The sequence below is a fragment of the Parasteatoda tepidariorum genome, chromosome X1 (genome assembly GCF_043381705.1).
Source record: "Parasteatoda tepidariorum isolate YZ-2023 chromosome X1, CAS_Ptep_4.0, whole genome shotgun sequence".
Classification (NCBI taxonomy): domain Eukaryota; kingdom Metazoa; phylum Arthropoda; class Arachnida; order Araneae; family Theridiidae; genus Parasteatoda; species Parasteatoda tepidariorum.
In genome coordinates, this window is record NC_092214.1 from 51,424,292 (window position 1) to 51,442,535 (window position 18,244).

The following is an 18,244-nucleotide window of genomic DNA, read 5'->3' on the forward strand; positions in this document are numbered from 1 at the left end:
TATGAAAATATGCTATATAAAATATAAAATATTCTACAACTTATAAATATTATGAAAAAAATATTTTTTTTTATTTAAGAGGCTAAATCAATATTTTCCTTGTGTAATCGGAGGATATCCAAAAAAGGTGTGTAAGCTGTGTTCTAGAATAACAATTCTCTTTTTCAGCAACTAAATTGACAAGATATTTGCTCTTTTTTTATTAAGTTTAATTTTGCTTTTGTTATTAATCAATGATTTTTTTTCATATTCCTCATGCATAAAAAGCCTGTTATATTCAATATTTTAAAGCAAATGTTTTACTATTAAAATTGCGCTTCAACAAAAGGGCAAATTTATCTACTTCTCTTATTTCGCACTCATCAATTGGAGAATTCATAATGAGCGCTTAAAATTTTGTCTACACTGAGAAATAGTGTCGCCCTCTAGAGGAGAAAACTGAAAAGGAAATTTGAAAAAAAATAAGTTGATGTCTAAATTTAAACTTATGCATTAAATTTGATAAAGAGTAAAAATATTACGGTTACCTTTTTCTTTTCTTTCAAAAAAAGAAGAAGAAGAATGCAAATATTTATAAAATTTACCAACACATTTTTCGTTTAAAAATGCTTTAATTATTAAATAGGGATTAAAACAGTGAAGTAATATATATANCTATTAGCATATAAGTATTTTTATTATGAAAGTATTAATGGCAAGTCAAAATTAACTAGACATTCAAATTTATTTTAGGAATTGTAAATTAGTTTCAAAATTACTTTATGAAAATTACACTTTCACGTGGGGAAAACAGATAAATTAAATGAGATATATTTATTATTGAAACAAACGTAAGAAACGCAGCATATATATTATTTAAACATATTTGTAAAATATATCAATAAAATACAAAATATATTAACAAAATTATAATTTGTGAATCCATATTTACATAAGGAACCGCCAGTAGTATATTAAAGAAAATGATCAGAACAATTAGGAAAATTTTATTCTCTTTCCAAACATTTTGCCCTAATTTATTTCATTAGAAATGTTACCTTGAAGCTTTTTACTTGTTTAAAAATCGTGATTATGAAAAAAAAAATTCGGAAGTGGTTCAAGTGGTGTAAAGTTGCATTATGTAGACGGCCATCTGGACCTAATAATAAACAGGACATCTTCATTCAACTTCTGCTACTCATTTCTCATTTTGATAACGAGTTTTCGAAGTAAATATGCATTTTCCGTCTAACAATTTGATCCCTTTTGCCATACTTAATGTAAATTTTTTTATTAGTAAAATTATCAATGGAAATTTCAATTAATAGTGAGCAATTCAATACTTCTCGTGTGAGAGATTGTCAGTGATCTTTTTATTCTAGATACAGCTTGAAATGCGTATTTTAGAAAATGGACACAGCTCAAAATGCGTGTTTCAGAAATTGGACACAGCTCAAAATGCGTGTTTCAGAAAATGGACACAGCTCAAAATGCGTGTTTCAGAAAATGGAAACAATGCGAAATGCTTTTAAGAAAATTAGTGCAGTTCAAAAAGCGTGAATGCGTGAAAAAAGGAAAATGAGCAAAACTAAAAATGGGCTGTTTCAGTGTTCAACACAAATTTAATAACGAGGAACTTCAATATTGCTTTTCCTTATTTTTTAAACATTAAACAGAATCATTTCGGGGTGGCTGTGTATACTATAGGTGTAACTTTTCAGACATCTGATCGGAAACGGACCACTGTATGATTAAGTGGTTTCAAAAAAATCTAATCACCAAGACGTCAATGTAGAAGTAATATTATAAATTTATAAGACGCGTAACAAACTTGTGAAAGATTTTTTGACTTTTAAAATCTTTTCAAGAAAGACTAAATTAAAAAATCTCTGAAGTGATTTAGGAAAATGATCGACATCCCATAACACATTGATTTGGATTCAAGTTTTTTATTTATACGAGAAGTTTCAGAAAAAGATACAAATGCCATGCTCCTTTTCTTAGAATAGCTATATCCATTTTCCTAAATATGCATTTTTAGCTGTGTCCATTTTCTTAGGCCCGTATTTTGGAATGTGTTCATTTTCTTAAACACTCGTTTCGAGCTGTGTCTATTTTTAAGCACTAATATATCCAGCTTGTCCGGAAGTAAAAGCCCACCGACGAGATATTTTACATCAACAGCAACAGATGAAACAATGAGATTGCAATAATAAGTGATGTAATGTAAACAGCTATAAGAACAGCTTATAGGAAATAGCAATCCATTTTGCTCTTAATTATTATTTAATTCGCCCTTCTTTCGATTTGAGAACCAGTTTCATTCGTTTTAGCGTACATTCCACCAAAATGAAGCAAAAAAACAGCTTGCATAAAGCACAAATAAATATACAGAAGTTTGTAGAGTACAAAATTTTGCGTTGTAAAAGAAATTGTGTTTTATTCATGTTGCTTCTTGTTTCAATCTACGTAGCATAAAGTATACCCTATCCTCCTTTTGGATATTCTGTCAAACTTTTACAGTTGCTACTTTCTTCGTCCCTATTTTTTAGCACGTTAAGCACCGCTGTAGAAAATTTTTATTAATGTAGCTATTAGAAATATTTCTCACAGAATGTGGATTTTAAATGTGTTTAACATAGTGTGACATATGATAGAGTCACGCCATTTTATTGAATTTATGAACTGAGGCATTCATTGATGCTACGCCGTGTCCAATGTGTTAAATATCGCGAGATGCCAAAGGTTTTTGGAAAATTGTACTTTTGCAGGAAAACTACATGTTTAATCTCTGACATCATTCCTTTTGTCCTTATTTTTCTAATTGCAGTGTTTCTCACTTCTTCGAAGTGTAGGGCTAAAATTTTAGTTCGCTATGCAAGATTATTCAGAGACGATGTTGTTCTTCAATTCATTTGGATGAATAAAAACACCTGCCCTCATAGGGTTGAGATGATCAAGAAATATCTCAAAACTCCAAAGATATTTATAGGACAGAGTGACTGGCTAAAACTCCTGACCTGGAGCAAGTACAAGTTGAGTTACTCCTGACCTAATCACATAGAGCATACAGAAGTTGAAACTACTCTTGCTAGAGTAGTTTCAACTTGTTCTTCTTTCCTTCAAAAGGGACGTATGGAACTATACTATGGTGCTAAAAACAACCCATAACACTTTCATTTCTTAAAGTTAGAAAATCTGAAAGTTAACTTTTGATCCCCTTAATACGCTTTCTACTTTAGCTCTAAATTAAAATTTAGCTCTGCAAGAATTACGCATGAACAGTATTTGGCATTGCTTAAAATAAGTAATAATTCATTATTATATCTTATTCCTTTCGAATATGTTCAACCAAAATAAATTGTAAGGTACAAATATAGATGTTGTCAATACGTATTAAAAAAAAACAAATTAATTTTGCATCAAAATGATATTTTAATAATTCAATTTAAAATATTCGATAGAAATTTCAAATGTTAATAATAATAAAACTGCAACTATGAAGACATGTAGTTTTTTATTACTATCATTTATTTTGTATTTCTGCATTAAACAAAGAAAAACTAATACAACTATAAACTAAGCAAATAGGGCATTTTTTCCGAAAATATTGCTCCATTTATCACCAAGATTTCTTTTTCACAATAAAGTCTAAAAGAAAACATACAAAAAATTGCAATCGCTTTTATATGCAATTAAAAATATTAAGTTAATTAAGGAAGAAAAAAAATTATGTTGATTTTAGTTTTTTTCCTAATGAAAGATTACAATTTTTCTTTGTAAAAATGGCGAAATATTTTATAATTGCATATTAATTCCGTTCATTAGCATAGGATTACATATTTAATCCAGCAAAAAAACTTGTGTAAATTTTTCTTTTCCATCAAAAAGTTATGTTTCCTAATGTTCGAATTGTACGAAAATCCGTTAATTAATTTTCAGATAAACATGTTTTTTCGTTCGAAAAATACTACTCTGGTGAGTTTGATCCCATTTTTCGTTTTTTATTTTCTTTTCTTTAGAGATATAAAGCCATTAATGCAAAGTGTTAAATATGAAATTAATGTTTTTAAAGGTAATTAGGCTATATTTTCCTCCCTTCACTTTGAAAATTTATGACAAAAAAAAAGCTAAGTAGCTGTGTTTCAATCTGGTATTTATCTTCGTTAGACGTAATTTGACTTTTCATAGTTTATTGTTTGCTTTTGTTGAACTTTGAAATTCACCTAAAAAAATTCATTTCCAATAATGAAATTATATGCGTGATTTTTCACCCTAAGTAAATTAATAATCCATAAGTAAGAGCTAAAAGAAGAATCAATCATTTTCAAGCAAAAAATGATACAGCAATAATTAAAAAACAATGACGTATAAAAGTATTTTTACTGCTTAGCTTTGTGTTGTTCATTTTTCTTCATACTATTTTAAATTGTCAGTTTGTAGCTATACAACATTAAAATGAAATGCATAAATTTAAAACGTTGGCATTGAAAATGCAGTTAGTAAATTTTCTGCAAAATCTTAATTTAAAGTAAAATATTAAAATCTCTTAGAAGAAATACAATAAAGAAAAAATAAAATATATAACTATGTAAAGTTTATGTTTAAAGTGAAATCTTCATCCTCATAAAAATACTGAATAATTTTTTAACGAGTCATCAAAATTTAATTTAACATTTATAAAACATAAATTATTTGCTTTCAAGCATAATTACTTCACGATTTATAAGAAAAATAATGCCGAAATCAAAACAGGAAAATCTCAGTCAACCGAAAGAAATTTAATATTTGCAGAAAGCAAAAATTTTCTGAAATTTTTTTACATAAAACCTTAAAAAGATAATTGAAAAAATGAACCTTCTTCAATTTTATTTAAATCAGTTATAGAGACAAATTTAAAAAAAATAAGAATAATGGTTTTCTGTAACAAATGTAATTTATATCGTAGCTCAGTTTTAAAATATATTTTTAGAAAATTCAAAATACTTTGAATTCTCAATCAAGAATTAAACTTATAAGAAAAACAATACTTTCTATGCGTATATGATTATTAGTTTATTAAGTGAATGAAAACTTAACAGGGACTAACTAAATTGTACAATGCATTAAAAAAACTTTTCACAGAAACCAAAAATACAACTTGTACTATTGTTGTGGAAAATTTAAAATGTTTGTCTTATTTAGACGTTTTACTATTTATATGGACTAAGCTATACGTGAGAAATATTTTAAAAAATCGATTTTTGTATTACAAAATAGTTAAAAATGTGGAGAAATGGGTTTTTCCTAACTTTATGATAAAATAAAAAGTTATCAATAAATTTTTTGCAATTGTTTCATTTAAGAATCTTTTATAACAGGCAAAACTTCTAACTTGAAATGAAGTTCATACCTCATTTTTACTGCATTTTGCAGTGTTAAAATGTCCGCAGAGAAAGTGTTATGGTCAAAACTACAAGAATGGGGAAAAAACTTACCGTGTTTTCTGATTCTACGGGAGCACCAAAAAATATGGTAATTTTCACCGAATCGCTTTAGGAATGACTTTTGGTAAAATTAGCAATAAAGTATGGTTTTATTACCATTATATTTTGTGTTAAATGTGGTAAAAAGTCGTTAATTTTAACAGTTCTGGAATATCACACTCGTCCAGGGTTACCTGGATGAGTAACAATAAATAAATACATTTTTCTTTTGTTACAGATAAATAGTATTATAAATAGTATTAATAGTATAATATTTGTATTAGGCGCGTGAGCCTAATACAAATAATACCTTGTCTCCTGATAATAAATTAAATAAATAAATTAAAAAAATAAAAAACACAAAGATATTGAATCCTCTATCATTACGCTTCAGAGAGTTTGGAGGAGGAACAGTATCTCTTCGGCAACGTTCGGCAATGTATAGAGGGGTCGAACACCGCTATAACACTGGATGTATATTTTTGCAATTTTTCTCTTAGTTGTGATGCTTAATTAAAATGAGTTTTTATGTCATTCTTAGCGTTTACAAAAAATATATATGTTCATGTGAATGAATAAATCCTACTATCCCTACGAAAGTTGGATAAAACAGAAACTTTAGCTTGTTCTATCTGATTTTGGTATCATTAAAACACTTGAAAGCATCATTTTGGTCCATTTTCTTCTGTTGTAATTGAACAATATATTAGGAAAATAAACAATTAAACGTCAACTTATTCCCATCAACCAGTTACATAAACCCCCTATTTAAATAAATCATAGAAATGTAAGCAGTCTATTGTCATTGGGTAAAACGCAGAGAGATCAAAGGATGAAATTACTAGATAAATCGTGAAATAAATAATAGTTCTGAAGAATAGTTTTACATTTTTTCATGATACTTTAGAGCACTGCATATAAGTCATTTATTTGGTTACAATTACTTTTCAGTTTCACTATTTTTTATTACTGTGTGGTAATAAGAAGAAAAGCCAGAATTTACGGCAAACTGTTACCAAAATGAAAAAATTACCAAATGAAAGGTTTAAGCACCAAACATTTTTCTTAATTACCAGAATTATGTTTTTGTTTTCATTTATTTATTCATTCATTTATTTTATTAGAAATACCTTTACAAGTGTGGTATTTTTGCCAGAATTTTGTTTTCCTTGCGTGAGGGGTTCTTATTGAAATTACAATGCATTGGGTGTTTTGATAACAGTGGCTTATTAAGCTCGTAAAACCATCACGGGATAACATAAATGTTACCACATTTACCAAATTTTATCGCACATTATTTCCCACATTATGTTTTTTCACACTTTAATATCATAAAATTTTTATTGTTATTTTACCAAAATCATTACCAAAGCGCTTCAGTAGTGAGTTTTTTGGTGTTCCCATGGAGCTGCAGACACGGTAAATTTTACTTTATCATGGTATTTTTGATCATACATTTTTCCCCAGTGCATGAAATATGCAATTTTAAACTTGCTCTGATTTTTTATGCTTTTTTATAGTGTTACCTTCAATAATAAATTAAACTAACTTGGAACAGTTATTTTATGAAATACTCAATAAGCAATTCATTTGTACACATAACCAATCAATTATAATAATAATCAATTAGAATAATAATCAATTTACATTATAACCACCATATCAGTTCAGTTAAGCAAATACAATGAACTTCTTTGAATATTTTATTTTTTATGCTACCTAAATAACTAATTAAAAGTAATTTCATTTCCCATAATTATTTATTTTCTTGACTATTTAAAATTCTGCCTGACAATAAATCGTAAAGAAATTGGAGACATAAACCAATTCAAATACTTCAAAGGAGATTTTCCTAAGACTACCTTTTTTCAATAAATGATATAAAAGCTAGGAATTTCATCGTTATTGCTATTGAACAACAATAGATTTTTTTTCCCTTAACCGTTTTGCGCTATAACTTCTTTTTCTTTGTCTCCAGAGAATTCTTCTTTTTACCGATTCATCTTCCATTTCACTGAAGAAGAGTTCGAAAGAAAAAGTGATTCGTAATTTGTTTCGTACGGTGAGAAAATAATAACAGTTATTAAGGGGCGAGTCACGGAGCCATGATCTTCTTTAACACACTACTGTTGGAACAAGCAATTTTACTCACAAGCTAATCTAAAGTCCAATTACGGTTGTAGTTAAAGAAGGAAAGGCGGTCTTTTTCCTATCTTTAGCTTTTAAACGAAATAATGGGAAGGCGGCACATATCATCCTACGAAAAAAGAAAATCCTAAGATCGCTTGGAAAGGGGGTGTTGAGAAGCTAATAAGGAACAAATTGTTGGAGCATTGATGCTAAAGCTCAGAATCCTAATATGAAATTGATAGGCTTTCATTATTGATTACTGGTGATCCATAAAGGTTGTTATTGGTGAATATCTAAGTACTATTGATTTTGAAAGAAAAGTCACGCTAGTAAAAATTCTTTTAATATTTGAATCAAGGTCAGGTATAAATTATATCTAAATTTTAATAGAATTTTTCGTATTTTTTTAATATATCAATTCCTCAAATTGTTAACTGATAGCAACGTCTGTTATAGAAACTATTTTTTATAAATAAATTCCGTTTTAATAACCTTGTCTACACTATACCACTTGAACAGGATATTAGATATGATTTTGATGCTTTTATTTGTCTTTCGCAGTAGATTGATCGCGATTAAAAATCATGATATATATTTATGATTGTTAATGTTAACTGTAAGACACTCATGACTTAAACAAAACTTTACAAGCTATTTATAGTCAATAAAACCTCGTATTTATCTCGTCAATATAAGGTTTCGCTTTAAAAAAATTATTTTTCTGGTATTCGTGATTAAAAACAATCTACACTGAGAAAAAAGTATGGTTAAAACTACCAGAATTTGGTAAAATTTACCATGTTTCGGGCTCTATGGTGATTGGTTATGGTTTTGGCTATGATTTGGGTATGTCTTTGATAAAATTAGCAATAAAATATGATTTTATAATCTGTGATAAAATTTAGTACACGTGGCAAAAATAGGTAATTTTACAATGATGCCATAGATCATGGTATAAAACCATTTATTTCGTTAAGTTCACTTTTCAGTTTCGTATTTTTTTGCTAAATGTTTTGTAATAAGAGCTATAATTTTAAAAACCAGAATTCCTGATAAAACGTTACGGTATGAATGGAAAAATTACTAAATGAATGGTATATAATTACCATATATTTCGGTTTCATAACCAGAATTACCATACAGTACTTCAATTTCCGGAGAATTTTTTTCTCCGTGTCGACAATTTCTTGAAAATCTTACATTAGGCATACACTGTAAAAAATTCCTGATAAAAATACGATAAGAACTCCAGTACCTTTTTATTAAGTTAATTTTTTTATTAAGTTCATTTTTAACGAAAAATTCCATTCCGCAATTTTTACAGTAATATTTTTTTATTTGCAGCGATTCAGTAAATATTACTATACAAATTGGTATATCAGATTTCTTTGTTCTTTAAATTTTTACTGTAAAATTAGATTTTATGTTGAAAAGCACTGGCCCTTTGAGTGCCGGTATTTTTTACCATGAAACTATCTGGAGTTTTTTTAGTGTATAAAGATGAAAAAAGTTTAAACTAATTCAATACGCATTTTTTTTATTCTTAACTTCAAATGATAATATTTCATTCAGCCACTAGCTCAATTAGTCATGAATATTCCAAGCTATATCGGTCATAGTTACGGCATGTCCATTTTCAAGAGGAGTGGAAACAAATAGATATGGCTTATAGAAGTATCACCTTCAAAAATTTCACTTATTATCTTTTTAGGTGAATTGACCGTAAATTGCAGTTAATATTTAACAACCCGTGACTTATAGAAAGATAATATCTTAACCACCTAAATAAATTACTTACTTAAAAAAATAATTTTGGATTCAATGAGCAATTTTTAATTGTATTCAGAATTTATTAATTTTTCAAAATAAGATGTGAAAATTTAGATAGCATTTCATATAAAAACTCATTTCTTCAAAGGAGAATTTTACAAATTTGATTCATCCAGTGTTATTTTAGTTTTCTAAATTCGAATTTTATTATTAATCAAATATGTTTTAAGATGCGCTTAACTTCTTTTTAACAACCTTTGTTTAAATTACTATGTTAAACAGAAGAGAACAATATGAACAAAGAAATATGAAAACAGTTAAAAATAGCATTTATAAGCAAAATAACGATTAAATTATACGTTGCTTATTCATTATAATGTTTTTAACTCAAATGAAAGACACTAAACATGCTTTTCATAAAATACTCAATACTTATGTGGTTTAAAAATTACATGTTTTACGCACAGTAGATATTTTTTAAATGACAGTTCTCTCTTATGAAACCTGTTGAATAAGTAATAAAGGTATGAAATTTGCATTTAAGGTGCTGTTTGAATTGAGGTTCTAACAAACGAGTTTTATTGCAAACTATAATTTTATTTTTATCTCAAGGTTCTTGTTAATGTCGAGTTTTCATTTTTGTTCTATTCATCAAACATCTTACTACCCTTTTATCTCAAAGAGAGCATTCTAAATTCATATCACATAGCTCAGTCATTTCTCAGAATGGTCATAAAAATAATAACGTATTGTTTGGAAATTATGTATTGTAAAACATAAAATTAAACGATATATCATTACTATTAATCTTCATTTTTTAATATATATATATATCTATTTTCTCGCGCTTAATATTAGGTTTTAAAAATTTAATGTATAATTGTGCTGCTTTTAGGAAAAATAAAAAAAAATTAAGATTAATTATTAATTATTCATGTTTATTATAGGTTTTATTCTAGTATAGTAAATTCTATTTGAAAATGACCTTCGCTTGATAAAAAATCCGTTTGTTAATTTCGAGAGCAACTGTAAGGATAAAATTTTAAAAATAGAACAGTTCATTAACATGGGTGAGGAAATGTAAATGGAATTGTCTGGTAGTTTATGAACTAAGTATAAATTGATTAAATGGTTACAAAAGATTAAATTGCGAAAACTTGCTCGTAGAATGTATTAACAAAGAAATTCGTAAGCTTTTCCCCAGTGTCCCACCTTTCCGCATTAACTGTATCCCCACCTTTCGGTATTCCTTAATTTTATTAAAAATTTATTTACAGTTACATAAATATTTTCCTTATAAAGTATGATGATCTATATAGGTACTACCTGTAACATAGATGTCGTTTTTCTGAGATGTTTTTCAACTTTCCTCCAGTATTTTAGTAAAATTATATTTTTCCAGAAGAAATTCTAACCCTTATTTAGTATTTATTTCAAACATTTGCATTGCTTTTCGTTTATTTTATCTTTTAGTAAATCTGAAAAGGTCACGTTTGAAACTAAATTAAAATGTTTCAAAGAACAACACCAAAACGCTTCACACTTAGTTAGAAATTTCTCCGAAAAAATGGTTAAATAGCAATTTACTGAATGGTTATTTTACCATGTTCAATCAAAACAGTAAAATAACCATAAATAAAATAGTAATCAAACCGTTAAATTTGAGAAAAACTGTTTATTAACTGCTTTAATCTAATACGGTTAAACAACCAAAATTTAATCGCACCAACTAGAACCGCCTAATCAAGCTACTTATTTCTTTGCAACTGCGTACATATCATAGCCGAGCGGGCTTATCTGCCAATCTCATGACCAGCAGAACTGAAGTTCGAGTCCTAGTGTTGACATCACAAAATTTCCTCCATTCCCTTCAACACATAAAGAGTTTTCAGCATCCGGAACTCTCAAATGCCCATTACCTTATAAAAAGCCGAATTCCAATGTCTAGTTAAATTATTATTATTTTTGCGTTTTTGAAAAATGCTAAATGTAAATGGTTAAGAAACCGCATAGTTTTGTATTCATGGTTTTATTATCATACTTTTTGTAAATGGTTTCAAAACCATAAAGGAAAAAAAATGTTCTTTACCGTAAACTTTACGGTTACTCGGATGGACAGACAGCTGCAAGTTATTTTACCATAATTTTCGAATGAAAATTATAAAAGTGCATATATTACTACTAAAATGCTATAATTTAATGTTAACATCATAAAAACATTTATAAAATCCTTCAGAAGTTATAAAATGTTTTGAGGATTAACATACTTATAAAACATTACGATTACGTTTTGTACTGCGAATTTTATTTTGTACTTACGCATGTTACAATTATAGAATTTTATGCATCGATTTCAAACTATTTTCTTAACTGTATTTTTTTTTCAAAAATAAATTATAATTCAAAACATTTAAAAAGACGTGTCCAACATTCTTTTCTAAAAAAATAAATTGTTCAAAAAATATTCCTTCGATAAACTAAAATAATAATTTTATATTTATCAATATTTTTTTTTCAATTAAAAAATTTATTCGTGTCTTTAACAAGTACTAGCTGGAAGTCAATTCAAATCCTTCATTTTATAAAAACGAAATTGTTTTTAATAACCATCTTAAAACTATTATCTTATGTGTTTCGTAAAATATTAAATTTATTATTAAAGCTTTAACCTCAACTAATGGAGTAATTATTTTCATTCATAGCAGTGTTATCATATTTTATTACCATTCATAAATAGAACTCCGTGTAAAAGAAATGTTAATTTTTCATATTTCCTAAGAAATATTGCGCTTTTCATCTAGCTTTCTGCCTAAGGGAAGAAATAAACATGAATAATAATACTCCCTTTCGCACTTAAAGAAAAAATATCAAAGCTCAGGAAATTTGTGATTTTGCTTTGAAGAGCTTTGCCAGAAGCTTTGAAAAGATTTGCTTTGTAAAGAATTGTGTGATATTACACCATCAAGGTTATGAAGCAATCGGGAATTAAAAGAAAGAAAAAGTTATGACTATAAGCTGTAAGTTATCACCATTATCTTATTCTTTATTGCATTGGAAAGGAAATGTAAGTTTCAATAAGTATAATAGAATGATTCTTATTATTTAAATTTTTTTGTTAAAAACGTAAATATAAAACGTTTTACTTGCCAAAATAACGTGCATCTCACACTTTATTACTACATCAATTCAAAATTTAAAGGAATATCGTAAAATTTCAGAAAGACTTGGGTTAGAAAGGTCACACTTTTTCTTAACTTGAAGCTGTAATATCAAGCTTTTCCTTAGTATTGTTTCCAGGTAAGTGCAAGTTACCGGATATTCAACTAGCTAATAGTATAACAAATAGAAGCATCTTATTGTCTACATTTAAATCATGGTGTATTTCACCAATAAACACTTTTCCGGATAATTTAAAAATGTTGATTATTATTAAACTGGCCAACGTATTTGAATTAAACATTTTCCATTAAAACGTGTATCAATTAGGATCTGTGTCTGACTTAGAAGTTTTTACCAAGATTTTATAATAATACCATTGTTTGAGGGAGCCAATCATTATTTGTTTGCATGAACATTGTAGAAAATCATTTTAGTTTCGAGTTTGAAAATGTTTTTTCTAGAATTACACTAAAAAATTAAGAGGTTTTTAAATTATGGAAACAAATAACTGTAGAATTTAATATTAAAAAACGAAGACTTGAGACATTTATAGAAATCTTAAGTTGGTGCATTAAATATATTTTGTAGTTTCAAGCTTTTTTGGTTCAATGGCTAATTCTTAAATTATTAGTTAGTGACAGGAAAAATATGAAGGGATTTAACAGATACCGGTACAATAAAGTATAGAATGCGGATAATTTCCCAAATGATATCTTATATCTTGTCTAAGCCCATTTACATTCTCCTTAGACATTAAAGAAAATTATCAAGCTAAAAGGATAGTACCGTGAATACAATTACGATTAAGTGAGTATAAAAAAAGTAATACTAAAAGACCATTATTTGGACTTTTTTAGTTTATTTTCCCATTTATAGATAATGCGACATTATGCATCCTTATTCTTTCTTGCGTCTAGAATTAAGAAGAAAAAGTTTGAAAGGCAATTTAGGAGTTTTTAGCTTTTATCTGAAAAAGAAAAAAAGCTAGTCATAATCTTATTTCCATAAAATAAAATTTAAAAAACTGTTTGTGTGGCAAAATGCAGTAACCGTACACTTTTTAAGTATCCTCATTTAAAAATCCGTTATTAAATTGTTTATTTTTTATTTAACTTCTTTAAAGATGAATACACATAGTTAAATCAATCTCAGAAACGTTTCTGGTTGCAATTCGTTTTTCGAAAGCTCTTAGCGGTGTAATTGCCTATTTAGCCTGTTTTAACTATATGATCATAGGGATTCTTACATTTTTAATTGAAACTTTTTCTTTCAAAATTTAATGTTTTAGAATATAATGTGATAAACATAGGAACCAAAGCGCTTTATTTAAGAAAAATATTGCTATGAAATTTCTAATATTCTCCACATTATTCTATCTAAACATCGAACAGCGAACTTATTAAGGTTCATTTTTTAATGAGGAAAAATGGTCTTGATCCTTTTTTTTTCTCTGTTTTAACGCTCCAGTCACTGCTTTGTAATTCTATATTAGATTAATATAATGAAGTGTTTTATTTCGCAAGAACTGGAACCTGTTTTACTGAACTAATCTTAAACGATATTTTACTCGGTAGTTGAGGGGATCAAAAAATATTAAGTAAATCTGAAGAAAATGGAAAAAAATCAAAAATAAAGGAAAGATTACTGAGAAGTTATCTTGGGGTTTTGGTGACCCGTGTTTACTTAAGAAATTCAAATTCCTGGAACAAACTCGTGAAATTTTCTTTGTGAATAATTATTCAAAAACTATGCCATTAAATTAAAACTTTACATGTTAAATTAAAACTATATATCTGTACTATTATTTTCTTTGACAATTTAATGTTTTAGAATGTAATGTGATAAATATGGGAACCGAAGCACTTTATTTTTAAAAATATTGCTATGAAATTTCAAATATGCTCCACATTATTCTATCTAAACATCTAACAGCGAACTTATTTAGGTTCATTTTTTAATGAGGAAAATCGTCTTGATCATTCCTTTTTCCCTGTTTTAAAGCTTCAGTCACTGTTTTATAATACTATACTAGATTAATATAATGAAGTGTTTTGTTTCGCAAGAACTGGAACCTGATTTACTGAGCTAATCTTAAACGGTATTTTACTCGGTAGGTGAGTGGATCAAAAAATATTAACTAAGTCTGAAATAAAAAGAAAAAATCAAAAATAAAGGAAAGATTACTGAGAGGACATCTTGGAGTTTTGGTGACTCGTGCTTACTTAGGAAATTCAAATTCCTGGGGGGAAAAATCGTGAAATTATCGTTGTGAATAATTATTCTAAAACTATGCAATTAAATTAAAACTTTACATGTTAATTTAAAACTACATATTTGTATTATTATTTTTTTAATTTCAGGTCCTGAAATGACTGACTTTCCAATTGGGAAATTAAGAACGAAGAGATCTGTTTCTAAAGAATGGAATCTGGAAGTGATGGTTGTTGCTGACAGTAAAATGCGAAAATACCACGGAGACAATTTAGAAATGTATATTCTAACATTAATGGCCTCAGTAAGTTTATCAAGTTTTAAAATACACATATAGTATTAGATAACATTAGCTAGAAAAAATTGTTTAATCAGATAGATAGTATTTATAATTCTTAAAATAACCATTAAAATTGACATTTATTAGTCCACAATATTTCATATCCTCCTTAATCAAAAGTCTCAGCTCCTGAAGCTACTCTGAAAGTCTATATTTGAAAGATTCATGAAAGATTAATGAAATGTTAAACTGAATTCTATGTTCAACTAGCGAAAGTTTTATAGACAAAATATAGTTTCCGCTACACTAGCGGTCAGCAAGACACATGTGATACCTTCCAATTCAAGAGCGGCTTGCTTTTGGGATAAGTGCGGGTGAGCGAGGTTTTAAAGCACTGTTTGTCGACTACTGAGCTAAACAAAATGAATGTTATTGATGGTTAAAGAACATGATTAAAAACATAATTGTGATGGAACAGAATTTTGAAAAATTATAATCCTTAAAGATAAATTATATGTACTGTTACTACCCTTGAAAAATATCCCTGTTTGCCGTATAACGAAGAGTAATCCTGTAAAAAGTACAGGTTGTCGCGAAATAAGTTATTCTTTATGGAAAACACAGGTTTTTAATCAAAAATAGTAATTTTTTTATTGATTAATACAGTTCGTAAAATGTAGAGGGAAGTATAGAGCTAGTATATTGGGCAAATGGCATCCGCTGCTATGCTGGCACGCGAGCACATTTTTGAAAGATATCCAACGTAATTGTAACATTAATTTTATTGTTACAGCTCCACAATTTCTTCCCTCGAGGTATGGATAGGAGACTGTTGGTATACTCTAAACATTTCTCTTCAAAAAAAATCTAAGAAAAAGGTCATCGCTGTTAAATAGCGTGATCAACTAATTTTGATCAACAAAACAGAAAATTACACGTCCAAAGAATCTCTTAACAAATCTTAAAAAATAAATAAATAAACCCTCAACAATTAAAATGCCTTTGTTTTTCGTTTAGAGCTCCAGTTTTATAAATCCTAATCTGTCAACTGCCCAGATGTCTTTTTCCTTTTCCTGGCAATATTAATTTCATAAATAACACGAAAATCAAATCTTGCGTGAATTTTAAAACACCCTTTACTGTGTACCATCTATTTCAAAATATTTTAATGTTGTGCATTTTTCATCAATCTAGGTTTTTTCTAATACTATGGCAGTTATGGGATAAAGGGATGAATGGGAAATGCTGAGAAAAATTGAGAAGATTAAAAAAAGAGTTCATCTAAGTTCAAATTAATTTCATATTAAATTAACTTAAAATTAATTATAAATGAAAAATAGTAATATTCTTACGTTGGAAGTGAATTAAGCAAATCTATGATTTCAACATTAGCACTTTTTTTTTCTTTAGTATTATATTTCATACTTCATATTTTATAACTTAATGCCAATCTAGATATCGGATCTGCGTATTTCGTTAATGTTGTAATTTTCACGAGAGGACTGGGAAATTTTTTAGTCAAGTAGCTCAAATTTAAGTTGAACATTGAAAAGCTGATTTCCTTTATGTTAGTAAAATATGCATAAAAAATATGAAACGGGCACAAAAAAAAGGAAGCAAAACTCTTTTACGTTGAAGAAACTCATGAAGCAATAACGTCTGACCATCAATCGAAAGCTGGATTGATTATTGTCGTACTTTCCGTTTTGATACTTGACTCAAACGGTGAAAATATAATCTGGAAAAACTACCGAATTGTATGGTTATAGCATTTCTGGTGAATAAAACCACAATGTACGGTATTTATACTGTCCGTTTGTTAATTTTTCTGTTCATAAGCTAAAGGTTTACCTGAAATTCTGATTTTTGAAATTCTAGTTTTATTACGTCCTATTTAGTAAAAATTAGAAAAAATAAAAATAACTTAAACCGATTAAATATTTTGATACCACGCTCTAAAGTATCACGGTAAAACTACCAAATTTTACCACATTGATCAAATTTTATCACATATTATAAAGCCATATTTTGTCATAATTTTATCAAAAACACTATCAAAGCACTGTGCTAAAAATTACCAATTCCTTTGGTGTTTCTATAGAGACAGAAACACAGTAAATTTTGCAATATTCCGGTAATTTTGACCAAACATTATTCTCAGTGCACCAGTTTTCTTGTTTTCCCGAAATTACTTTAAAATACATAATCATTCAATTTCTTTAATTAAAAATCTGAAGGTAGTATTTAGTTTACAAGTTGGTGCTGTATTCATGGTATGCTAACTACTTGGGAAAAATAGCTCATAAGATCTGATAAATGGCTGTTCCAAGTAATTATAATGCTCCAATTGAAAACCAATATAATTTATAATTTTGAGATAAAAATAGTTGAATAGCAAATTGAAAACCAAAAATAAAATATTTACATTTATTTTGCTATAAAGAAAAGCAAATTTGTGCTGTAATTTTAATGTTTATTTTACGAAAAATTACTAATTGAGTTTTAATTAATTACTAAATTGTCTTCACATTTTATGGGAGTTACAATTTCTTATGATAACCAATTTTCGCAATTTATCAACGGATTCTATTTTTAAAAGTTTATATCATACACATTAGGCATTAAACGAAAAAAATTTAAAACTCTGAAGTATTAATTAATTTCAATACATTCAAAAAGCTCAAGAATTTTAAAACCAATTAAAAAAAACCTAGAGCACAAAATAAAAATTAATAAAATACGGGAAAAAAGACTACTGTTCGAAGTACAAAAGTTTTATCTGCATTAATCTTATTATTAAGCAAAGCGCCAATTATTGAGCCAAAAAAATTATATTTAAAAGAATACATATATATTATTCTAGTTGATTGCAAACTCTTTCCCCGCCATTTTTAATGCAGTTATAGAAAGCTAATCTAGCATATAAGATTGAAATTTCAGCACCATAAATGGTTGTTGAATGACTCTTTCTGGCTTATTAAGTAAATTACTTTCGCCCTCATTATATTTAATGAGAAACTTTTTCAGAAAGCAACGTTTTTGTAAGTGGCGCACTTACCTAAACATACGCTAACTTAAATCTTTGAAAAAAGTGTTTCCCTTTAATAAGCTACGAACTTACTTTATCAACTTAAAATCTTTTGACAATTCTGAAGAAACTTTTAACTGCCATTTGCTATATGCCTTATTATGACAGAAACTTTTATGTTTTCGTAAAAGTTTTATTGATTTTATTTTTACGCTTAATAAG

The 18,244-nt window shown here is 27.7% G+C and overlaps 1 protein-coding gene across 1 annotated transcript in view; it reads left to right on the top strand.

Moving 5' to 3' along the window:
- Positions 1-18,244, top strand: part of LOC107443755 (A disintegrin and metalloproteinase with thrombospondin motifs 9) — a 335,002-nt gene that overhangs the window by 243,578 nt on the left and 73,180 nt on the right. The window contains exon 4 of the mRNA XM_043044658.2: positions 14,864-15,018. Coding sequence (XP_042900592.1) covers positions 14,864-15,018 — 155 coding nt within the window. The remainder of the gene's footprint in view (positions 1-14,863; positions 15,019-18,244) is intronic.